The sequence below is a fragment of the Petaurus breviceps genome, unplaced genomic scaffold, assembly GCF_028583685.1.
Source record: "Petaurus breviceps papuanus isolate PSGF00001 unplaced genomic scaffold, PetGlider_PUasm1.0 37, whole genome shotgun sequence".
Lineage (NCBI taxonomy): Eukaryota > Metazoa > Chordata > Mammalia > Diprotodontia > Petauridae > Petaurus > Petaurus breviceps.
In genome coordinates, this window is record NW_027186296.1 from 96,743,438 (window position 1) to 96,765,786 (window position 22,349).

General features: G+C 40.3%; 1 protein-coding gene across 2 annotated transcripts in view; it reads left to right on the top strand.

Annotated features, from left to right (window-relative positions):
- The window catches only part of GRK5 (G protein-coupled receptor kinase 5), a 314,774-nt gene that overhangs the window by 109,461 nt on the left and 182,964 nt on the right, over positions 1 to 22,349 (top strand). The window contains exon 2 of one of the 2 annotated variants that reach the window (XM_069099074.1): positions 19,755 to 19,850. The exons of the other annotated variant lie outside the window; for it this stretch is intronic. Within the exon in view, the coding sequence (XP_068955175.1) occupies positions 19,755 to 19,850 (96 nt within the window). The remainder of the gene's footprint in view (positions 1 to 19,754; positions 19,851 to 22,349) is intronic. 2 annotated transcript variants of the gene reach the window in all.

Sequence of the window (22,349 nt, forward strand, 5' to 3'; positions counted from 1 at the left end):
TAGTGACATTGGAATATCCTTGAGGCTCTTTATGTTTGGAGAAAGAAGGGACATGTTGACCCAGCCATCTAATAGAGTACATTGGGCTAATGAAAAAGATCTTGGAAGTAATGCCATGTCTAGAGAAGGGTCAAATCTACTGTGTGGGCCATCTACACTGTGTGCTTTGCAGTGAGTTGGCCTTAACTGTCTTGAAGGACTTGAGAGGAAATGTAATAAAGTAGAAGGATGACTGGACTGAAAGTCAGGAGCTTTGGGTTGCTTTGGAAGCAGGCCCTCTTCTGGTCTTCCCCACAATTTCCTTCCTTCTCCACCTCTCCCTGCCCAGCCTCCAGCATTACTGTCATGCTCGGGAAGGCCAAGTCCACCAGACTTCTCATCCACTAACCTAGTGTTTAAAAAAAAAAAGGTTGTGGAATCCTTTTGGTTGTGGTTTTCATGCTTTAGAAACCCACACCCTTGTGTGGTCATGAGGCGGGACCTGGAGGTGATGGAGCCAACCAAAATGCTTCATTTCTACGATAGCCATACTTTCTTTTGAGGAATCCTTGAAAAGACTTTGAGGGGAATGTAATTTGAAGACTACAGGATTAAAGTAGTGTTCTAGGCTAACATGGGACCCTTCCACTGCCCAACTCCCCAAACCAGATAATTACATTAGAACTTTAAATTGACAACATTCCCACCACTGATGCAGACCTCAGCCTCTCTAAAACCATGTAGATGGGTCTTTAAGGGCTGCCGTGGATAAAAATTCTATCACTTTGCATCACCTAGTAATAAGTGTCTCCACACCTAGCCAGGTTATTCCTCAGACAATAGACATGTGGTGCCTCACTGGGCCAAACATGTGAATACTTTCTGATTCGTATGATTGTGGACAGGTCACTGTGCAGCTAGGTGGCACATTGGAAAGAGTGCTATGCCTGGAGTCAGTCAGGAAGACTCATCTTCCCGAGTTAAAAAATGGCCTCAGATACTTACTAGCTGTGTGACCCTGGGCAAGTCACTTAACCCTATTTACCTCAGTTTCCTAATCTGTAAAATGAACTGGTAAAGGAAATGGCAAACCACTGCAATATCTTTGCCAAGAAAACCCCAAATGGGGTCACCAAGGGTCAAATGAACAATAGCAACAACAACAGTTTGCTTCTCCATGACCCAGGCAGCCTTCTAAGATTGTAAAACGAGGGAACAAAAACCCGGAGAGGTGGTCATGCAGATAGTTCTTGGCAGAGTTAGTATTCATTTTGTTTTGTGGCCAAATGATTTCACACTGGTAGATAAGGGACTTGTTGCAGATATAATTTACCTAGATTTTGTCAAACATTTGATAAAATCTTTTATGCCTTGAGTTGCTGTGGACAAGATGCAGAGATATAGATAGGGACAGAGATTAATACAGTCTAGTGAATTAAAAGCTGGTTCAATGACTGGACCCAAAGTAACGGTTCAATATCAGTTTGGTTTGGCCTTGTGCTATTTAGCGTTTCTATCAGTGACTTGGAAAAAACCCAAGAGTTTAAAATGCAAATTATCAACTTTGCAGATGACACAAAAATGGAAGAGTTGGCTAACAGTGCTAGATGACAGCAGTCAGGAACCAAAATGAAATTGATCATGATGTTGATATGAACCTTTTGAGAAGAAATATAATCAGAATAAGTATACTCTTAGACCTAGGAAGATTATTTTCTGGACCAGAATACATAATGGGGACATGACTAGATAATAGATTATTTGAAAAAGATCTGGAGATCTTGGTGGATTGAAAGCACAGTGCTGATACAGCAGCCAGAAAAAACTGATACAATTTTTGGTTGTATTAAGAGAGGCATAGCTTTCAAGAATTGGAAATTATAATCCTACTGTGTTCTGCTTTGATTAGACCACATCAGGAGAATTGTGATCATTCTGGGTGCCACACTGATAAGTTGAGAGCATCCAGAGGAAACCAACCAAGATGGCAAAGAACCTCAGAGGTATCATACACTGGCCACATGAGACCCATGATACCCTCAGGTGCAGCCTGAAAGAGATTAAAATGTAATTCCTATTTGAGTCTAATGTATTGATGTTAATGTATGAATATTATTAATTAATTAAAAGATATTAATAAAAAAGAAATATCTAAACGTGTGGTTTTCTAAGTCAATATGCAGCCAGCACAGATCCTTATGTATTGGTTAGGTGCCCCCTTTTCTATTTAAGTATGACACCACTGCTCTAGATTATAATATATAAATATCACTTTAAAGAATAAGAGATGCTTAACCTTGATAATGTGACCTCCTCGAGAGAGGCTTGTTTCATCCTTTTACTTGTGCCTAACACAGTGCTTGCCACATAGTAGGCTCTCAATAAATACTTGTTGTTTAATTGCTTGAGAAGACATTGATGAGACAAAAGTGTCTGAAGTCCTCAAGTGTCCTCAAGTGTCTGAAGAATTGTCCCAGGAAGGGATTCAACTCATTCTTTTTGGGTTTGGAGGGCGGAGCTAGAACCTTTTGTGCAACAATGCAGAGAGCCAAATAATTTAGGATTAAATGTAGGAAAACATCCTGATAATTAGAGCTACCCAAGAGTAGATTGGGCCCCCTTGGGCGAGGGGTGTCATGGTTTCCCCTTTATCGGAGGTTTTAAAGCAAAGATTCGATATTCCTTTGTCAGGTATATTATAGGGGGAATTCTTTATCAGGCATCAGTTGGCCTCAGTGCTCACTTAGGTCCTGTCCAACCCTGAGATCCTGTGATAGAAACCAGATCTCCTGACTTCTGGTGTCATGATTAAACTTTGATCTGCTCTTTGCCTCCCAGCCAGCTCTCCATCTTTCAATCTGGGTTCCTGTATTCCTGATCAGTGAGTTTGCCATAGTTAAGTTCCCTAGCCAGGGGTGGAGCTGTAGCCTTGAGGCCACATGTGGTCCTCTGGGTCCTCAAGTGTGGCCCTTAGATTCAGTCAAATGGCCTCACTTGAGGACCTAGAGGGCCACATGTGGCCTCAAGCCCACAGGTTCCTCATCCTTGCCCTAGACCTACCACATTATGCTTTTACCTCTTCTCTCTTTCTAATTCTTGCTATGGAAATAGTAGTCACTACCATCACTACCAGAATGGATATGCCAGTCAACAGCCCTATGACTCTACTCACTGTTTCTTCGACTTTCCACACCCAAACAACTCCTTTCCCTGGTCTCTGTTCCCCAATATGTGTTGTTTTCATCTATCAGAATGTAAGTGTCCTGAGGGCAGGGACTGTCTTGCTTTTGTGATATTTGTATCTTTCATGTTAAGCATAGTCTGGCACATAGGAAGTACTTAGGCTTTTTTCATTCCTCCATTCATTTTAGAGGCGGAAGCCAACATCTGTAGAGATAAGGTGACATGTTTAAGGACGCACAGCTAATATCTGGAGGAACCTGGGCTAGGACCCAAGTCTCCTGACTCTCAGACACTAGTTGTAATTTTTATTTCCTTTTGGTCTCTGCCTCTTCCCTAGAGTAAAGGAAATGACCTCTTCACTTTTCTTTGTGTTGGAATATTTGGATAAACCTTTCTGGATTGGAGGTGGGGGAAAGGGAAGGACCTCTGGAGTTTGGGAATGGCCCAGTGGTCCTTTAGATTAAGTTTCCTCCTCCTGGTGTACCCTCCATGGGTTAGAAATTCAGCTCAGCAATCATTTATTAAGCACCTACTACGTGTCAGTCATTTGGCTACCTGCTAGGGACACAAAAGACAAAAACTAAGACAGTCTCTGACCTTAAGGAGCTTCTATATGACTTGAGAAAACAAGTAGAGAGGTAAATAAAAACAAACTACATTCAAAGTAATCTGGGTGAAAGGGAACATTATCAACCACAAGAATAGGAAAGGCCCGGTAAGTGGTGGTCCTTGAGCTGGGCCCTGAATGGACATTCCAGGAGGTAGTTGTCAGGAGGGAGAACCTCCCAGCCCAGGGTGGATGGAGAGTCAGGAAAGGGAAGATCAGCCTTTCAAACAAGTGTCTTTGCTCAGAATGGTCCCTGGCACTGGGGATGAACCTAGGCCTTAAACGTTAAAAACAGAGGACCCTGAGAAAAGACCACACCCTGTCTGCTTTTGTTCCACATCTGTCACAGAGAGGAGGAGGAGGAGGAGGAGAGAGAAGAGACACAGTCCAGAGTGTGGGTACTGGGGCCCTGAATGGAAAGGATTTCAACATAGTGGACATTACAGAGTTTGGTGTCAAGGAGACAGTTATGGCAATTATCTTGTCATGAAACAACACTACTCATCCTAGCCTTGTTGGTGTCCTAGGCAAAGTTTCTTTACTATCCCTCTGTTAGTGGGCCTCAGTTTCCCTATTTGTAAAATGAAGAGATTGGACTAGATTGTGTTTAAGATCCGTTACAGCTGTAGGATCTTTCTCTCCCCTTCTGTCCATTTTCCTCCTTAATCCAACTCTGTTTTCTCCCACCCACAAGCTATTTCACAGATTAGCCCCAATTGACAGCTACTTCCTCAGCAGCATCAATACTTCCCTTTCTAGTGCCCCCTTCCTCCAGGGCCCTGCTCTGTGCTGGGGATTTGGATAAACCACTTCTAGGTATCAGGGACATAACAATTTAATACACTGCCCCTTCAAGGTATTGCTTTATCTGGAGCCCTCCCAGTAAACCTGGGAGCTGTAGGCATTATTACAGGTTAGAGGGGAACTTTTTTTTAGGCAAATGGAGCCTAGATGCTGTTATCAATAACACTATTGACCATTTCCTGAGCCTAGCTCTGCTTCAATGAATTTTAGAACTGGAAAGGGTTCTTACTGGTCCTTCCTGGTAAGAGGAGTGAGGCCATTTACTGGCCCAAGGTAACCCAACTAGTAAAATGATGGAGCCAGACCTGGAACCCTGGCCTCCCATTCACAGGCTGGCACTCTTTTAATGACACTTGCAAGGCCAATGTGTCTGTTTTTCTCTTCATTTGCTTTAAATTCCAGTTTATAAAATCCCATGAAGTTAGTCTAAGGGACTACGCCCCTCACAGGGTTGTTGTGAGGGGTAAAGAACTCTAGAAATATATGCCATTGTTACGACTTCTAAAAGGGGCTGAGCCATGATGTGCCTGCAGTCTTGTGATCAGGCCAAGTAATTGGGATCCTGCCTTGAAAGATGTGGAGTGAAGGAAGATTTCAAATCAGTGAGGTGCCACTGTTTCTCTGCTTCATTGGAATCAGGGAAGGCCAGTGGGTGGGAGCTTCCACTGTTTTTTGGGAAAGGTTTATGAAAAAAATGAGGAGATGAGGGTTGATGTTTGGAGACTGGGCAAAAGGTGGCCCTGGAGGCAGGAACTACAGAGGAAGCCAACCCGAGAAGGAGGTCTAATGGGGACCCCTGCCAGGCTCTGATTAGCAGAAAAACCTTACCTCCCTGCTGCCAGATCCTACTGGCTGATCGTGGCTGCCCGCCACCTCCCCACAGAGACACTTTGGAGAAAGCCAGCCCTGTGGGCACTGAGGGGGAAGCTGAACACTGCAAGCTGAAAGCTCACCTGGGTAAGAAAGAATTGAACAAATTCTTTAACATTAACTACATCACGGGTACAATTGTAGCACTCTCTTCTATTTGACTAAGAGCGAATGACTCATGCCTCTGCAGCAAGCTTTGTTGGGAGGGGGAGGCGCATGGGGAGAGATCCTACACAGCTTGTTGTTGTTTGTCCTTGGTCCTGATGCAGTGGGAGACCTTGGCCTTTTCAGGCTAAGGTCTTTCCCAGGTCTGTTTGTCTGAGGCAGCACCCATTCAGTAATTAAGGTTAGGTAAGAAATGAGGCAAAGAATGGCCTCTTTTACCTTCTCAAAAAAAAAAAATCAATCTGGGAGGGGAGAACCCTCAGGGTTTCTGGCCAAAACAGAGACAATTGCTAATTTACACTCACTCTGAACCTTCAGAGCGGAACACAGCTCCTTCCTTCCTTCCTACATGGATACCAGTCACTAGGATACCAGAAAACCTGAGACCTTGACAGAAATTTATTTGAAACTGATTTAAAAAAATTTTTTAAAAATGTATATATTTTTTAAAAGTCCTGTTTTCACAGTACAAGATAATTTAAATTTTGAGTAAGTCTGGTTCTCCCTCCCCCCCTTTTTTGGTGCAGATCTTTTCAAGTGTGAAGTCTTTTTGTGAACTACAAAACTGTTGAGAGTTTAAGGAAATCATTGGCATGGAACAGTAAAGTGCAGTGGAAATCCCTGGGGGGCCTTGGCCTCTCTCCAGATCTTTTCTCCATTCCTGGCCAACCATTCTAGAGCTAAGACAGGGGGTGAGACATTGGTGGTCCTTCCTTCTCACTCTTGTGGGCCAGCCCAGACCAATGTCTAGGAGTTGTTCTTGAAGGCAGTGGTATACATGTCAACATGTACACTAAAAACCAGTGCCTCAGAATGACTTGGTCACTTTCCCTGGCATCTGTACCTCCCAGTTTTGAAAGCTGAATAAGCTTTATACAATTTTCTCCTCAGTCCCACAGTTAGGTGAACACCCAGAGACTTCCCAAAGATAGTCAGTGTGGTGTGATGCCCTGAAAGTCAAGACCCCTGGTTCTAGTACCATCTGTACCATTAACCAGTTGTGTGACCCTGAGAGAATCTCCCCTCACTTTGCTCATCTATAAAATAAAGAGTTTGGATGAAACGATCTCCAGTAGCCCATCTACTCTAAAACTCCAAGACACATAGTACAATGAAGAGAGGGCTCGAAACAAGGCGTTCTCCTGTTTATCACCGTGTGACAAGCAAATCCCTTGACTTCTCTGGAATCTCCCTTTCCTCAGCTGCCAAAAAGGCATGTTGCCTTGCCTACGTCACAGGGCTGTTGTGCCAAAACAAGAGAAAAAGCTTCGAGAAGGATCGAACATTCTACAAATGAAGATATTAGCTTCCCTTCTCTTAGCTCAGAACTTGGCTTGACTTCTTTCCTTTCCTGCTCTAGGCTCTGGGAGAAATGAGAGCATCATGTATCATGGGGAGCTGCTGCTGCTCCCTTCTTGCCTAAAGAGCCGCCTCATTAAGAGAAACCCCTTGTAAAGGTTTCCTTCCCTGGGAACCTTTTTTCTGAGTCATTCCCTAATTATGGCTGCTACTGGGGGAGAGACAGGGGGGGAATGCAGGCAGGGGAATTCCACTGGCTCTGTCTCATTAGAGAGAGCTCTGGAGATGGACACTCTGGCTTCATCAGGACTAGGAATCCTTTCTCTCTTAAGTAGGACTTGCTGCTGAGTTCTGTGCTGTGAGAAGTGGGCCGATCTAGCAGTCAAACCTGGGTGCAAATCCAGAATCTTCTGTTAACTGAGATGTGACTTTGGGCAAGTTACTTCATTTTGTGCCTCAGTTTCCACTTCTGTCAAAAGGAGGATGATTCTTATGAATTTTTTTTTTTTAAGCAATCGGGGTTAAGTAACTTGCTCAAGGTTACACGGCCAGTTATTACTTCTGGGTGTGGTGCTGAGTATCTGAGACCGGATTTGATCCAGGTCATCCCAACACTGGAGCCGGTGCTCTTACTCGCTGAACCACCTGGCCGCCCCGAAAGGAGGATGATTCTTGCTTTGCCTTGCTCACAGAGGGGTTGTTTTAAAAAATAAAATAAAGCGTGTGAATGCAGCTCTCTGTCTACTTGGGAATCCTGTAGTACTTGTCTTGAGCCCTTCAAAATACTTTCACTTGCCCATACCATATCATAGTTAATCTGTGTTCTTGTCTACTAGATTATAAATTCCTTGAGGGCAAGAAACTAATCTTATGTATTGTTGTATACCTTATAACATGCAGCATAGAGTCCTGCACAGGGGAGGTGCTCAGTCAATGTTTCTTGAGTTAAATTTATTGAATTGAGTTGAAACAATCTTAGGAATAAGGACAGAGACTGAACCTGCTATGCCCTTGGTATATAGAACTCTTTGGATGAGAGAGGCAGGCCAGTACCTTCAAGTGACTCGCTTAGGGTCACTCAGCCAGTGTGCATTAGAGACAAAACTTGAACCCAAATCCTTCTTGCTTCTGAGAATAGCTCTGTATCCATTATGCTAAAGCTGCCTTGAGAACTGAAATTTATTGGATTAAAACCAGGTCTTCTGAGACCTTCCTTGTATTGCTTAGAATGTTGTTTCCCCTTTTCTGCCTTTTTGCAGATTCTGGATGGATTCTTTTTCTCCTAAGAGAATGAAGACGGCCATCTATAAGGATCCTTTCCCTGCTTTGGCTGGATGAGGGATTGGAGGGATGATAATGGCTCTTGTCATATGTCCCCAGTTTAACTGAGGATTCCTGCCCTACACCCAATCCCATAGTCTATGAAATTCAAGTCATAGGACCAATGATTTCATGAAATGTTTCTCCATTACTGGCCTGGTTTTCTCCTCCCCAGGCTTGAGACCAAAAGGATCAGAGCCCTGGCAGCTCAGTAGGGAATGAAGTAATTTGCTTTTAAAGCTGTTGACTTTTCAGTTTGGCCTGTTCTTCCTAGAAAAGGTGTGAGCACTGGAAGTCTGAGTCCAGATTCTTTAGTTGGCCATTCAAGGCTCTCCATATTCTGGCCTCAACCTCCCTTCCCAGCCTGATCTCCCATTATTAATTTTCATGTACTATTCACTATAGCCAGATTGATTTGTTCAACATCCCACAATTGCATCCCTTTCCCCTCCTGATCAACATGATTGATTGATTGACCTACTTACTTAAAATAAGTCCTGGTGATGACTTATACCACAATTCACTTATCCAGCCTGGGCCTGAGATTCCTCATTGTAAAAATAAGTTGGCTTCTGAGGTCCTTACCAGCTTTTGATCTACCAGACTATTTCTGAATATACACTTTCCACCCCTCATCTCTAGTCCTAAATGAACCTCCCTTTACAACAAAGAAAACTAGTTAAGCAAAAACAACTAATAAAATAACATCATAGTACAATGTATGCAACATTTATAGCACACCTCAGAGGCCATCTGGTACAACTCCCTCATTTTTTTTCAAATGAAAAAACTGAGGCCTAGTAAGATTGTGTGACTTGCTTCAGGTCACACAGATGATAAGCATCAAAGGCAGGATTTGAACCCAGATTCTTTGACTCCAAAGCTAGGACTTTTCTAATTATACCATATTATATTCTCCTTTCTCTTCTCTTTGTTTATCCAAATCATTATATCACAAAACTGAAATTTGTTATACTGTTAATGATCCTCCATTTTCCCATTCAAATCACAGAGTGTAAGAGCTGGAAGGAACTTTATATAAATTGCTATTTTCTTCTCATGTTTTCCTGAAAGATGTACTTTGTGAAGTGATATAGGTACAATTAAGTAGATTAGTTGAATAACCAGAAAGTAGTAATCAGCAGAATGTTATTGATCTAGGTGAAGGTCTATAGTGATGTCCAAAAAAAAAAAAATCTGTCTTTGACTTTATTCTGTGTAGCATTTTTATCAGTGACTTGGGTTAAAGTATAGCTGGTATAAAGCTGGGAGGGACGTGTTGGCCAATAGAATTGGGATTCATATTGACATATCAGAATAACAGGATAAATATAAAAAGATAAAGTTTATTAGAGATGAATGAAAAGCCCTACATTTGAGTTGTTGTTTTAAAAATAGTCACTAAAGTATAGAATGGTGGAAGAATTCCAGGATGAGAGGGGAAAATAGATGGAATTAAAATTTGTTCTGTTTGGCCTTAAAGAGTGCAACTAGGAACAGTCGATGGAAGTTTTAGTGAGTCAGTCAGATTCTAGCTTGATGTAAGGAAAAGATTCCCTAGCAAATAGCATTTCCTCGGGAGGCAGTGGATTTCCCATCAGTGAACATCTTCAAAGGAAAAGACGGATGACCATAACTCATTGCTACTATGGGGGTAGACGTGGGGGCTTCTTTTATTTTTTGCTTTTTTGGAGGGGGGAAGGTAGGGTAGTTGGGGTTAAGTGACTTGCCCAAGGTCACATGGCTAGATTTTTGTGTTAAGTGTCTGAGGCCTGATTTCAACTCAGTCCTGACTCCAGGGCTTGTGCTCTATTCTCTGTGCCACCTAGCCGCCCCCTGGGTGGGGGTGGGGGGCTTCTTTTTCAGGCAGAGATTGGATAATTAGACATTCTCTAGGCCCCTTCTAGCTCTGAAATTGTGTAATTCTATGAATGCTATAAACAATTCATATGAAGAGTTTGAAGAGATGAGAAATAGGAATATGGGTTACTAGTTGGTGATGTCTTAGTAATTTTTCTTTTAAGAAGCACTCTCTGATATTTTTCCATTCTTTTGGAATTTCCTCCTACTTGAGATACCTTGAAAATTGATCCCTGATTGCCTTCTGTCCTTACCCTCCCTCTTTACTCCAGTTTCTCTTCTATGTATTTTATCTGGTCTAATTACTTTTCCTTACATAATCTTTTTGGGTGTTATTGTCATTTTCTTAGTACAGAAGGAGATGGCTCCATCATTATTGAAGAGGGAAAGAGATTACTGTGAATATACTGGTTGATCTGTTCCATTGTGTGCGTGTTTGTTATACTTCCATCGCCTTGTATCAATATACTCTAGTATACTCTAGTTCATTTTATTCTCAAAAAGCTTTTTTTGGTATTTTGTGATTTTTTTTGATGTTATTCTGATAATGTTCTGTCATATACTTCTGTAATGTTTTGGGACTATGCTTATACTCTAAACTTTGCCTTTGGCTGCTGTATCTTTTCTTGGCTAGAAGATTAAGTGTTTGCTGTTAGCAGCAGTTTTTTGAGTCTTCATTTTGAGGTCTCTAAGAAATGGCGATAGCATAGTAAATTCTTTTACCTTTGTCTCTTTTTGATTTTTGAGAGCAATGACCTTATTTGGACAGGTCTCACTTGAGCTGCTATATTGTATACGGTATCTTTTCATCTTCTTTCTTTTTTCTTGGTTTTTGCTTTGACCTTTGTTCTGACTAATTAGTGATGTCACTGCACAAATAAAGTAGATTCCAAAATGACTGCAATGTCTGTAACTAGTCATTTCCTGTCTGTTAAGATATACTCAATTTTATTTTTCATGTTCTCTTGTAAGTCTTCCTACTTCACATTTGGTGTCTTCTGACTCTCATCATTAAGTAAATATTCATGATGGACTGGTGTCCATCATGTCTATCATTATTGAGTAATCTATAAACCGATGGACTCTACTGTAATTTCGTGATCCTTAACAGTATTTCCCAAGTTTTTATCATCATCCTCTGTGTCCAATTTCACAAAGAAATCACAAATCATCAAATTATATTTTGATTTAATTTGCAGGACTTTGTTAGGTTCTTCATATAATTTTTCTACTTTTTCATTCTTTGAAAAAGATTTTGAAGAATTAACTTTATCAATGTTCAAGCTTAAATACTTTGGCCACATAATGAGAAGACAGGACTCAATGGAAAAGACCCTGATGTTCGAAAAGGTTGAAGGAAAAAGAAGGAGATGGCAGAGGTTGAGATGGATGGATATTGTCATGGACGCAACAAACATGAGCTTGGATGGACCTCGGGAGATAGTGGAGGACCGAAGGGCCTGGCTTACTGTGGTCCATGGTGTCACAGAGTTATACATCAGCAGAGGACTCAACAACAATGTTCATCACAGTCTCTTTACTTAAATTTATCAAGAGCACCACTGGATAAGATACCCTGGTAGATGTTTTCTTGTTCTTCAGAGCATACAATTAAAATTAAATCTGCAAACTCCTTTATTTATTTCTCTGAAGAGAACCTGTGAGCTATACTTTGATTAAATGGCAGCTTCTTTTTATCTGCTGGTTTAATTTTCAGAGAGAATGTTAGTATGGTTCTTTCTTCCAGTGGTGTGTCAACTTCCAGTGGTTATGGAACAAAGAACATGTTCAGAGAATACCAGCGAGTAAATTAATATTTGTAGATGGTTTAAAAACTATGTAATCCTATGACCCTCTTCTCACTTATTGTTCTACTGCTGTCAGCATTTATTAAATGTTGACTGTATATTAAACACTGGAGGAAATGAGAAGAAGGATAAGAGTGACACAAAGGAGTGGGGTCTGTCATATATTTTGTCTGCTTACTGAGTTGTTGCAGCTGGTGATAGGCATTTCCCTACTTATCCAGGCTGGTCCTCAGACTCAGCATGTGGACAGTCTGTCACTGGATCCATTCTTAATGTCTTCCTAGCTTGGAAAAAATTCTAGAATTTTTATTCCAGTAGCATAGTCTTTGAGGGTGACTCCTGTCACAAAATGAAGCTTATGAAATTTTATAGGGGCATTGTACAATGTTGTTCATTATTTTTCCTGACTTTTATTGTTCTCAACTACATTAGGAGTTAGTCATTGTTAGCATTTATATAACATTTCAAAGTTTGTTAAGCGATTTACAAAAATTATCTCATTTAATCCTAACAGCTGCCCTAGGAAATAGGTGCTATTATCCTCATTTTATACATGAAGAAATTGAGCCTGAGAGAGGTTAAGTGACTTGTCCAGGGTCACACAGCTACCAAGGTGTCTAAGGTGGGATTTGAACTCAAGTCTTTCTGACTCCAAGTGCATCATGGTGTTGCCTAGTGTCCTGAGGACAAGGGAGTCATGTCATAGTTCGTTACATTCCACTTAATGTCTTATAGTGTTACCTATATGGTATGTGCTCAATAAGGACTTAGTGTTTGATATATTAGCTTTATTAATTCATGTAAGTCATTGTCTTATAATCATAATGTGTTGACACTGGCCATTCTGGCCTCATTTTGTTCCAGGGTCACACAGCTACCAAGGTGTCTAAGGTGGGATTTGAACTCAAGTCTTTCTGACTCCAAGTGCATCATGGTGTTGCCTAGTGTCCTGAGGACAAGGGAGTCATGTCATAGTTCGTTACATTCCACTTAATGTCTTATAGTGTTACGTATATGGTATGTGCTCAATAAGGACTTAGTGTTTGATTTATTAGCTTTATTAATTCATGTAAGTCATTGTCTTAGAATCATAATGTGTTGACACTGGCCATTCTGGCCTCATTTTGTTCCTTCTCATTAGGCCTACATAGAGGTTTTAGGAGGTACTCAATAGTACCTCTGTGGTCTACTCCAACCTCTCAAAATACTTAATTACTCTCAAGGAGTAAGAGAGACAATGTCCAAAGTTTTACTATAAGTGAGTTTACAAAGTGTTCCTGGTCAGGATACTGGGAAACAATTATTCCAGATTGAAATAATAAACAGTAACAACACTTCAGTCATCAAATATGCAATTTAACAACCAAACAAAATGCTTAAAAGCCAAACATTTGTCTGGAAGCTGTGACCTCTTTGAGACATGTTGTTTTTTTTGTTTGTTATTAAAATATGAAGCCACCCTTGAGCCAACTTGAATCATAAAGGAACTGAGTTTGTTTTACCCAGAAAAGGCCCTGGGAAGCTTATAATGAATTGTCATATGAGTGGGGGTGTGCAAATCTCCAGCAGGATGAAATTGCTTAATTATGCCCACCCTCTTCCTTCCCAGAGAAGTTCACATTTGGATCTAGCTTAGAGGAAAGAGCATAGGGTACAGAGTCAGGAAGCCTGGGTTTTATTTGGCTCTGCCACTCTAGCTGTGTGACTATGGGAAAGTCATTTCTACTCTCTGGGCCCCAATTTTCTCATCTCAAAATGAGATGTTTGGAATAGATAGTCTCTAAAAATCCCTTCCTACTCTGATATTTTACGACATGCTGAAGATGGGGTTGAGGCCAACTAGGAGCTAGAGAATGGAGTTACTCTTACCTCTCTCTGGTCTTTGAGGAAGAGTAATTTACAACACTGCCCTTCAATCCCAATTTTTTACTTGCACACTTAAAGTTCTAGAAGAAAGGGGTCTGTAGAAGTATAATTAATGTGTGTTGAATTGTGCATGTATGTAGGGGAGAGGGAAAAGGAAGTGAAGGTTGATTGGGAATGGGGAAGGTGATAAAGACCTAATAGCCAAGTAGTTTTCCTAGGGTGTTAGGCAATCAAAAAGCATTTATTAAATGCATACTATATGCTAGGTGCCATGCTTCATTCTGAGAATGCTAAGACAAAAAAATGAAACAGCTCCAGCCTTCAAAGAGCTTCAATTATGTCAGGGGAGGTGAAGTAAGCCAGTACAAATTCCTGAGGCTCAGTATTCTAGAAGGGAACTCAGGGCCCAACTATATCACATAAATATTTTATCTTTTTCATCCATTATAACATTAGTGAATTTCAAAGAAAATAATGAAATACAAAATTAATATGATATGTTTTAATCAGTCAGAACTACTAATCATATTTTAAGAACACATTATAATTATATTTTAATATAATTCTTAACCATGTACATATATATTTCACATTCATTGCACACAATTCTGAATGAGTGGTTTGTTAATTTGTACCAAGGACTGAGCACTTCCAAGAACTGACCCCATATAAACATAAAGTTCTGTACTTTGACAGTAGAGCAGAGAAAGCTCCTCTTACTATATGCAGATGCAACTTTCCTGAACTGATTGTTGTTTTTTTAATGTAGCTTTCTATGAATAAGGTTGTAATTGGGGGTACATTTTTATTTTATTATGATAAAGTAAATTTTTTGTTATTCTTTAATTACAAAAGGTTAAGTGGCCTGCATATATATTCTACAAAAAATACAATTTATTCTTTAAACTTTCTAAAATTTAACATTCTACTGAAAACAGCAGTTGCATTTGTAAGTAGGTCATTTAAAATATTTAAATATTAAATATATTGTAAAAAAAGTTGCAACTTGCAAAATTATATTTTATATGAATTACAATAATGTGTTGTATCCTTTTGATTTGTTTTTATATACTTAAGTTTATATTTTCATATTTTCTTTTAAAATAAATATTTTTTACCCTTGCTGGTGGGTCCCATCTTTTTTTATTTTTTTTTGCCTGGGACCTAGACTGGAGCCAAACAGAGGAGTTTGTATTTTTATCCTAGCTGTAATAGAAAGCCACCGAAGCTTCTTGAGTAGGGGAAGTGACATCTTCAGACATGAAGACTTAGCACTTGGATGATTGTTGGAAGGCTAAGAGAGGGGAGAACCTGGAAGCAGGGAGACCGATTAAAAGGTAGTAGACCATGCTAGAAATGATTATGGCTTGAATTAGGGTGGTGGTTGTGTAAGTGGAGAAAAAGGAGTGAATGCAAAAGATGTGGAGTAGAATTGAGGGATTTGGCTTCTGATTTTATATGGGGGATAGAGGGGTAAGGGGCTGTGAGAGAGCAGCTAGGTGGTGCCATAGTGCACAGTGACATAGTGCCTGGCCTGAAGGTAAGGAAAACTCATCTTCCTGAGTTCAAATCTGGTCTCAGACACTTACTATCTATATGATCTTGGACAAGTCACTCAACCCTGTTTGCCTTAATTTCCTCATCTGTAAAATGAGCTGGAGAAGGAAATGGCAAACAACTCCAGTACCATTGCCAAGAAAACCCCAAACGGGGTCATGAAGAGTCAGATATGATTGAAAATCACTGAACAGCAACAAACAATAAGAATCAAAATTAGACACTACAGATTATCTGAATTCTCCTGTCTCTTAGCACTGTTTTCATTTACATTATTTTAGTCATTTCTGCCATAGCAGTCAGGTGCCTACTATATTGATTACTGTGGATGAGATTCTGTTCCATTCAGGAAACATTTATTAAGCAAATGCTCTGTTCAATTTAGCATAATTGCCGAATAAAATGATAGATAAGTACTGTAGGAATTCAGATTAGCGAGATATTTCCAGTTGAGGGTGATCAAGAAAAGCTTCAAGGAGGAGGTGGCAATTGAAGTAGGCCTTTAGGATGGCTAAGATTTGGATAGGTGTTGAGTAGAAGGCATTTTAGGTGAGGGGAATGGTATGAACAAGTGCATGGAGGTAGAGAATACAAAATATTTTTGAGTAAGTGGACAAGTTAGACTCAAGCAAAGACTTCATGAAAGGGGGAGTAGTGGGAAATATGAATCAGAAGTAAATTGGGGTGTGTGGGGTGCTCCAGGAGGACTGTTGCCTCTGGTGTAAGGGCTGCTTATCCACCTTTGGTGTCTACCTTTCACCCAATTCTCACCTGGCTCCAAGAAGCCTTAACATGCACAGTGGCCACACCTCAGTAAACCATCGCAGCCGATGGGCTAAATCAGGTTCAGGGTAACCAACAGGCCTGAGACCCATTGGTGAGTTGGGGTGATGTCTGCCCTTAAGCATCTGAAGACTTACCCAAGGAGCAGGTGAGAACAGCCATGAAGGTGGCTGAAGCAGGTGCTAATGGAGCGCTTGAGAGAGTTTGGTCACATGTCAAATTCACCATCTGGGAGACATCAACCCTATATCCCAGGGCATCTCCAGTTGTCTTGACTTTCATCCTGCCTCTGAATGACTGGAAGAAAGAGCAAGATAGATGACTTTGTGCAATTCTTCCTCACTTAAATCTAATTTATGTACATGTCAAGATATCACCATGATGTCATGGGTTTTCTTCAAAAAACCGAAAACGAAGGATACAAAGAACCACAAGAATTAGATTACGGAAGACCTTGAATGAGGGAAACACTGAAGTCCTTTGAGTAAGGGAGTGAGGTGGTTAGTGGTAGGCATTAGAGGCAGTAATTTGGCACTATAGGCAGGAAGGTTGTAAGGGGAAAAAGACTGGAGGCAGGGATACCAGTCAAGAGGTTACTGAAATGTTCTAGGCATGAAGTAATAAGGCTCCAAATTAGGGTGATGGTAGCAGAAAAAGAAAGGAAGGGATAGATAAAAAGAAATTGGGAAGAAAGGATCCATAACTTATGGCTACTAGACAGGGAGGATCATTTGCCTGAGCATTTACAATCAGGATTAGCATCTTTTTCTTACCTCTACAGAGGTAAGAAATGGAGGTGGTAATAAGGGCCAACCTGAAAGTCCTACATGTCCTACTCCTGACATAGACTAGTTATGTGATCCTGAAAAAGTTACATAATCTCTCAGTGCTCCAAATGATTCTTTAAAACCATAAGTGACAGGTGATCTGCACTGGTAAGAGTTCCCTCACCAAGAATTCCCTAGATCCATGAAATTACAGATTTAGCTAAAAAAAAGTAGTTACCATCATTACAGTGTTTTATAGTTTGCAGAGAGTTTTATAAATATTGTCTCATTTTATTTATTATATTTATATTTTGTTTCTTATTGTTTTATTTATTATCTCACAATCCATTAGATTGTAAGTTTCTTGAGGGTAGGAACTGTCTTTTGCCTCTTTTTGTATCCCCAGCACTTAGCACAATGACTGGCACCTAATAAGTGCTTAATAAATGTTTGTTGACTGATTTTATCATCACAATAATCCTGAGAGAAAGGAGCTATTATTATCTCCATTTTACAGATGCTACTACTTGTATCACTTAGCTCATGGGACTGTGGAGAGGAGGATACTTTGGAACTGGAAATTGCTAGATAAATTATAAGGGTCTGTAGACTGGAAAGCACTTGAGGCCAAACAGTGCTTTGATTTTGTCTTTGTTTTCTTGGTGCCTAGCACACTTTTGGTATGTTATAGAATGATGCTCAATAAATACTTATTGTGGGTGACCCCGAACAAATTATTTAACCCCTCTATGTCCGAGATATCTCATCTGTAAGATGAGGGAACTAGACAAGATGGCGACTAAGTTTCTTTTAGGTCCTAAATCTGTTATTCTATTATCTTATGAAGAAAATATATTAGTCCTATAGATAAATGAATGAATGAATGAATGATCAAAGAAGTAAGGCATGAGTGAGGTAAACATGAAATTTTCCATCAGTCTGATGAGTATTAGATCTAGCAAAGACCCTTGAAGTTTGACATGGAAGCTTTGGAACAAATAAAAGGAAGGACTACCATGTCTTCTCAATTTCAAATCTGTAAATCTCATCAATGATGCTCAGGAAGCATTTAGATAAATTCATGTAGGACTTCAAGAATAAATGACTTCATTTATATTCAACAAATCTATCATCTCAGTGATGTGGATCATGAAATCATAGGATCATAAATTTCTCTTTCTTTCTGGTATTTTTTCTACTGGTACCAATTACAACCTATTCATGCCTTCTCATCTTCTGTGATTCTTGTCCACACTGTCCTATAAATAATCTGGTGATTCATTTAGAGGTGAAAGGGACTGAAGAGACCATCAAGTCTAATGCCGCCTTTCCCCATTTTACCAATGAAGAAATTGAGAAACAAAAGTTAAATGATTTCTCTAGGGTCATGCAGCTACTAAGTGTTTGAAGCAGAATTTGGACCTAAGTTCTCCTGAAACCGTGGCAAGGGCCATCACCATACCACACTGCTTTTCTGCAGTCTACTGAATACACTTAGGGCATCTCTCTAGGTCTTTTAACATTCTGTAAATTCTACTGCAGCAGTCAGGCTGCCCATTGGTCTTCCCTCACTCTTGATACATGACCAACCCAAATCGTTTTTCTCACTCTGCCACTCCTGGATAATATCTTTCACACACTTTCTTGCTCACAAATCATCGTTGGTAATATGTGGCTTATATAGTGTGCTAGAGCAAGCACAAACTGGCTTGAGAGGGCCCATTGTTAAATTCTTAGTATGAACTGAAAATTTGTCTATTTTTTGGCAATGGAAATGAAATGCTACAAATCAGGGATTGATTGATTATTTGTGGATTATCTAGACTTAATAAAGATGGAAAAATAATAATAATGTATGTTAAAATCAAGTGTGTCATATGTATTTCCCCCCCAGAGAGCCAGTTGTTAAACTTTTACCAGCACACTGCTATTTATACCCACCATACTTCATTTCATTGTCCTTTGGGTTACCTGCTATTTTGATTTTTAGGAGAGAAAATTTTCCTTTATTTGTAGCCATATAACAAGCAGCCTTGGGAGAATATTAGTAAGAAGATATTCTTCAATGTCAAGGAATAGCTTGGGATGGTTGCCAGTGCTGCATTGTTTCCCACCTGTAGCCTGGGCCACACTCTTCTTCCTGTTCTGAGGTCAATTCATTGTCTCTGTAATCAATGATAGTCATGAAGCATGTCCAAGAAGTGGACTAATATGTGGACTAATAGGCCTCATCATACTACTCATCCATCTCTATATAGCATAGTCTAGTAAGGACAATAGGTATTCTTTGTCCAGTTGATATTTCCAGTGCACAATACTAATAATAGGTTAACAGAAATTCCAAATGCTTGGGGATTCATGGCAACAACCATCTTTTTGATTCAGTCTTATTGATTTCATCTGTTTAGGGAACTCCCTGTAAGGAAACGCCTTCTATGAATGTATATTGACAACTATTTTTCAACTTTGAGCCTTAGAGATGTCTGGGGCACTGAGAGAATGACTTGTCCTGGGTCACACAATAAGAATGAGTCAGAAGCAGGACTTAAGCCTAGGTCTTCCTTACTCTAAGACCAATTCTTCATCCATTATACCATGCCGCCTCTCAAGTATAGTCTTGTTTCCCTGATAACTAGAATTTGGGAAGATTAGAAGGTAGATAAGCATTTGCTGATTGTCTGACATTTATGTATGATTATGAAAAAATTTCTCTTTATCTTGCCCTCCAATGATGCATCCAATGTTTTCAGGATATGGAGGAAGGTCAAATGATAAGGCTTCTCCCTGAGTCAGTTTCCATATCTGTGGCTATAGCAGAGTGGTTGTTTTTGCCTTCCTGGAGGCTGTGAGTAATAGCTCCCTTTCTTTTTTTGTTTTCCTTTGCAGGGGGTGGAGGAAAGCGTAAAGGCAAAAGCAAAAAGTGGAAGGAAATCTTGAAGTTCCCTCACATTAGCCAGTGTGAAGATCTCCGGAAGATGATAGGTAAGCTCTCTCCTGTGCAGGAGAAGAAGAGAGAGCCAGAAGCTTCTATGGGAGGGAGAATGAGAAGGTTCCAGGGGCTGATAATCACTCACCCTGGCTCTGGGAGATGGAAGTTTCTGTGGCTGAATCTGGTGAGGTTTTAGTAAACCCAGACCTTACCATTATAGTAGGAGGGACTTCTAGTTATCACTACTGAGAAAACAGTAGTTGCCCTGCCTTAGATTCCATCATTTCGGGCAAGATACCTGGGTTCTTCCTTGAGTAGTGGAGGAGTGGCAGCGTAAGAAGGGTAACAGTCTAGGGTTTGTGGGAAAGAGCTTAAAATATTGCATTCATTTTTTTTAAACCCGGTTTTAGTATATACCATTTAAGTGCATGTTGAAACAAATTTTTAACATTTGTTTATTGCATTCATTCTTGTTGTGGATGGTGTTTTAATTGATGTGACCTCAATATGGAAGCAGAATAAATTCCTATTTGTCTGGAATCCAAACAACCACATAGTTCAGTTACCATATTACTGGTGTTCAAAGTTGAGACATAGAATCTGTAGGCAGTTAGCCTGAGAGTGTAGCAGAAAGACCATTGGTCAGGCAGCCACCTCCTCATCCTCCTCTTCTTCCTCCCCATTCCCCTTCAATATATAACAAGTGAGGACCTTTAAAGATCTGGAGAAAGATGTCACAAGGTGAGAAGTGACAGTGATGTATCACAGATGGATAGCCTGAGTGCTTCACTGATAACTCTCTAATTTTAGGAGAAAGGAAGAAAGACTACTAACATGTTGAAGGAACCCCTCCTTGGGGCAAACTTATGGGAAGAAATGGTTTAACAGTGATTATGTGAGAAACATTTGCTCTGAGTTTCTACCTTCCTTACAACCCCCTCTCTTCTCCCGCTCCTCTTTCCCCTCTAGAACCCAGGTATTTGTGGGCCCCAGGGCTTCTCACTGGAGATCCCTGAGGTTCTGGCTGTGGGCAAGTATGTGTGCAGGAGTTTAGGGCTCCCCTCGGGATCCATAAAGCAAGCCTTCCATTAGTCTGTGTGGATGTGTGAGAAATGTACATGACTCAGGGCAAGAACTCGAATTTTTCTGTTCTTCTCAGGGGGCATTGAAAAGAGTCTGTGTCTTAAGAAGTACAGCCTGAAGAGAAGCCCGAGGAAAACAGGAAGGCTGAAATAAACTGAGGGGCTGCATCTTGTGTTGACACAATTATGAGTCAGTTCATACCTTTCAGTTCTCTCCATGTTTACAGTAGACTCTGTGTTTGACTATCCATCGTCTGGTCCCAGTGAAAGAATTTCTTAATAAAAAATCACTTTGGAATAGACACAAAGCCCAAACACTAGTAGGCAATTGTGTGTGCATGTGCATGTGTGTGTGTGTGAGACAGGCAGACAGACAAACTGAGGAGAGAGAGAGAGACAGTGTGTGTGTGTGTGTGTGTGTGTGTGTGTGTGTGTGTGAGTGAAATAGAAAGAGTCTAGCTTGGATATTGCTTAACAAAGTGCTATTTAGTGGGGAAGCTATTTGGCAGGTTGTGTGCCAAGATGATGCACTCTTTTATTTGATTTTGGTCCAGAAGGTCCCTCTCCAAAGGTAGTGCCTTGATTCATATTGTGTGCAAGGTACCTGGGCTGGTGGAAGAGTAGAGCCCTGAGAGAAGACTGTATTCAATGTCTTTAGAGGACAGAAGGGTCTCTTTTGTCACCAAACAGTGGTGTAGGGAAGCATGGAGAGAGCTCCCAGTGAGAACAGGTCACATTTTTTAGTGACCCTCTAAAGCACTTTTTTTTTTTTTGCAATAATCCCATGGCATAGAGTATGCAAATATTATTTTCCCCATCTACCTTTCCCAGTTTATTATATATCATTCCCCGTCATGCACTTTATGGTCCATCCATTTCCCCACAGAGAACAATCCATCTCCTGTCTCTGTGTATTTATGCCTAGAATGCATTCTCTCCTTATCTCCGTTTCTTATCCCTTGAATCTTTGAAGATTCAAATCAAATCCCACCTCCTACGTGAGACCTTTCCTGATTCTGCCCTCCTCAGCTTATTCTTGAGTCAGTTACTTATGCCTCAACATGATGAATACGTTGTATTCATTTTGTACATGTAGTCAACCCTCAGTTTTCACAGGAGTATCAATCCTAGAAAATGATGCAAGTCAGAAATGTGAATGTTGATTCATTAAGCCTATGGGAAATAGGGCATTAGGTTCCTGTGACCACCAAAAACAGTTGTCTTTCACTAGAGATTGCTGAAAATACACTTTTCTGCATGCAGTTCTTTATAAATTTGGATAATATGCACTTTCCCCCAGCACAATAACCATGAAATAATGTATAAAATGCAGTACACAAAATTGGAAACGCGCAAAGCATTTTTTCTTACTAGAAATTCCTTAGAATTCTGTGACCTTTTGTGCTAACATCTCAACAACAAAAAAACACATTGATTTCAGACAGTATTCACTTTTCATAACAAATGAAA